This window comes from Zea mays, chromosome 3 (assembly GCF_902167145.1).
Source record: "Zea mays cultivar B73 chromosome 3, Zm-B73-REFERENCE-NAM-5.0, whole genome shotgun sequence".
NCBI classification, from domain to species: domain Eukaryota; kingdom Viridiplantae; phylum Streptophyta; class Magnoliopsida; order Poales; family Poaceae; genus Zea; species Zea mays.
In genome coordinates, this window is record NC_050098.1 from 52799924 (window position 1) to 52803619 (window position 3696).

The 3696-nt window shown below is 49.5% G+C and overlaps 1 protein-coding gene across 1 annotated transcript; it reads left to right on the plus strand.

Moving 5' to 3' along the window:
- The first annotated feature begins 2184 nt into the window (after positions 1-2184).
- Positions 2185-3320, plus strand: LOC100285675 (uncharacterized). Its single transcript, NM_001158566.2, has one exon. It carries the CDS (start codon positions 2323-2325, stop codon positions 3232-3234), a length of 912 nt encoding a protein of 303 aa, NP_001152038.1. The 5' UTR covers positions 2185-2322; the 3' UTR covers positions 3235-3320.
- The last annotated feature ends 376 nt before the right edge of the window (positions 3321-3696 follow it).

A 3696-nucleotide genomic window follows, 5' to 3' on the forward strand; every position in this document is an offset into this window, starting at 1 on the left:
ATTTGTTTTACCGAGGTTCGGTTCTTGCAAACCTACTCCCCGTTGAGGTGGTCACAAAGACCGGGTCTCTTTCAACCCTTTCCCTCTCTCAAACGGTCACCTAGACCGAGTGAGCTTCCTTCCTTGATTTCCCAGGTCACTTAGACCCCGTAAGGACCACCACACAATTGATGTCTCTTGCTTCGCTTACAAGGCTTTGAGAGTAAAAATAAGAGAAAGAAGAAAGGCCAACCAAGCAACAAGAACAACAAAAGAACACAAGTCGATATTCTCACAAGTCCTAAAAACTAGAGTTGAATTGTAGACTTTGATTCGATCGGTGGCTTTGATTTGTGTCTTGGAGTGTTGTGTATTGCTCTTGTATTGAATGAGGAGTAGTGAATGCTTGGATGCCTTGAAGAGTGGTGGTTGGGGGTATTTATAGCCCTAACCACCAAAATGGACGTTGGAGAAGGTTGTTGTCGTATGGCGCACCGGACAGTCCGGTGCGCCAGCCACGTCACCCAACCGTTAGGGTTTGACCGTTGGAGCTTCTGACATGTGGGCCACCGGACAGTCCGGTGGTGCACCGGACAGGTCCTGTTCACTGTCCGGTGCGCCATCTGCGCCTGCTCTGACTTCTGCGCACGCAGTCCGCGCATTGTAGCGTTGTCAGTCGACCGTTGAACTCGATCGTTGCGCTGGCGACCGTTGCTCCGCTTGGCACACCGGACAGTCCGGTGCTACACCGTACAGTCCGGTGAATTATAGCGGAGTGGCTTCCAGAATTCCCGAAGGTGGCAAGTTTGGAGTTGATCTCCCTGGGGCATAGGACACTGTCCGGTGCGCCAGACCAGGGCAGGCTTCGGTTGTCTTTTTGCTCTTTTTATTTGAACCCTTTCTTGGACTTTTTATTGGTTTGTGTTGAAACTTTGGCACCTGTAGAACTTATAATCTAGAGCAAACTAGTTAGTCCAATTATTTGTGTTGGGTAATTCAACCACCAAAATCATTTTAGGAAAATGTGTGAGCTTATTTCCCTTTCAACTTCAACGAGTACGAAGACTAGACTGGCAATCTCCCCCAATCAGATGTCTATTGATGGTCATGTTACCCGTTTGTTTCTTTGGTTTCCATTTCCACATGTGTCGTTGAATAATGTTATGTTTAAGTCTATGGTCTTTAATACAATTAAATACTCTTTATATTTGTGCACCGTTTAATGATATGATATTTATGTAATCATTGTGTACGTGATTCTAATCTGACATTTACATTGTTCGTATTCGGCTTGCCTTTTAAAACCGAGTGTGACAACCTATAAGGGGTTTGTAGGCTTGGTTACAAGAAAAAAAATGCAATATATGTAGTTAAAAAGGATTAGAATGCTAACATGATAACATGAAATTTTGTTCGTTGGATTCACCGTCTAGCTACGATCGAGTGCATTCTCATCTCCTCTCTTAGACTGTTTTCTAAAAAAACCCTAGGTTTTTATATAAAAGGGTGTCGTCCTCAGGTGAAATTGTACTTAGCTATAGATGGTGGATCTGATAAACATGATTTGATGTTAGCATATCAACACCTAATCTTTTTTACGCTAGATATGTTGCCAAGAAAAAAAAAAAAGAGAATAGTCGCATGTGTAAACCTAGGAGAACATTACGTTCGAAAAAAAGAAACCCTTCTAAGTTGATCCACAACAATTACTAAGGACTTGTTCGTTTGCGTCAGATTGCGCCCGGAATCGTTTCAGCTAATTAAAATTTATATAAATTAGAGAAACAATCTGGTTAGTAATCGTTCCGACCCACCAATCCGACACAAACGAACAAGTCCTAAATCGTTTCCGCGGCACTGGTTGACAATTGATTGAACCTGCTCATCCGGCCGGATAGGTACATGCAAAACCGTGCTGGCAAAAGGGAAGAACAAAACGAGTTGGACAAAGGTCGTCGATGAGGTCAACGTTCAAACTTCGCTACGCTGGCGTTCTAATTAACGCGATTAATTAACTCGTCTCATCGGCGACTGACGCAGAGCCCAAACGACACGCGCACCGTACCTCCTGCGCGCTAAACTATCGTTATTGCGGCCACATGCCTGAGATTCACATTCCCCGTTTGCTTTGACCATCCCACCACGCGCCTTGCCCCACCAGGCCACCACGCTATATTTAGCTCCCTTCACCCTGTTCCTCTCCCCATCGACAGCCTCCGCCGCACGTTCACACACACAGCAAGCAGAATCCAGCTAGCTCAGCTCTCACTCGCTCGCTCACTCCAGTGTCCAGTCTCCCTTCACTTCAGGACGTCCTCGATTCGCCGCCGTCTGTCAACCGAGATGGACGCGCTGTGGAATGGTTCGTCGTGCGATTGGCCGGCGCCGACGGTGATCATCAGCGACGACGACGCGGCGGCAGCGGAGCTGCGGCGGGGGCCGTGGACAGTGGACGAGGACGCGCTCCTGGCGGCCCACGTGGCCGCGCACGGCGAGGGGCGGTGGAACGAGCTGGCGCGCGACGCGGGGCTACGGCGCACCGGCAAGAGCTGCCGCCTCCGCTGGCTCAACTACCTCCGCCCCGGCGTGCGCCGCGGGGGCTTCACCCCGCGGGAGCAGCTGCTCATCCTCGACCTCCACTCGCGCTGGGGCAACCGCTGGTCCAAGATCGCGGCGCACCTGCCGGGCCGCACGGACAACGAGGTCAAGAACTACTGGAGGACGCGGGTGCAGAAGCACGCCAAGCAGCTGCACTGCGACGTCGGCAGCCGCAGGTTCCACGACGCCATGAGGAACCTCTGGATGCCGCGCCTGATCGAGAGGATCCACGCCGACGACTCAGCCGCCGTCGCCGCTAATGCCACCGGCGACGTCTCCCACTTCTACTCCGCGAGCCCATCGCATGAGCTGTCGTCGTCCTCCCAGCCGGCGCCGGCGTACCGAAACGCTGCGCCCAACGGCAGCTGCGCGCGTGCGCCGTCCCCGGACGCCTCCTGCGTCACCGGGCCGTCGTCGTGGTCACGGGAGGCGTCGCCCGCGTCGCAGTTCCAATCGAGCGGCTCGACCATTGCCGGACCGTCTACTTCCACCGAGCTGTGCCAGAACGGATGCTCCAGCGCGACGAGCGTTGACATGTTCGACGAGAGCTGGTCGGAGCTTCTTGCGCGCGCCAACCATGACGACACGGATTTCGGATTGGGAGAAACTGGAGACAACTGGTGGGGTCTGGAGGATATCTGGGAACAACCGCTTTAAACTGATCGCTCCCTACTTTTGTACTACTACATACTACGTATGCTGCCCGAGACGAAATGACAGAATTGTTGTTTCTAGTGTTATTGTCTGATTGATAATTGATTCATCATAGAAGCTAACAAATAAACCTGATTTATAGGTTTGCTCTAAACCTTCTTTCCTTAACCAGAAAATACTTGACGAGTCTCTTCCTGTTCTTCCTCCTAGTACTATCATCATCTTTGACGTCGTTTCTTCTAATATGATTTTATTTGTGTCATTATAGAATACGAATAAGACTTCAATAACTTTAATTCAGAAAAACTTCGTCTCATGCAACTGTAATAGGAATATTTAGAAGAACTCTATATACACTAGTTGCATTAGGAAAATAATCATGCTGCTTTATAAAATTTAGAATATCAATAGGATATTTTTTGTAGAATAAAATCTTAGTGAAAACTCTATTCCACAATATATCAC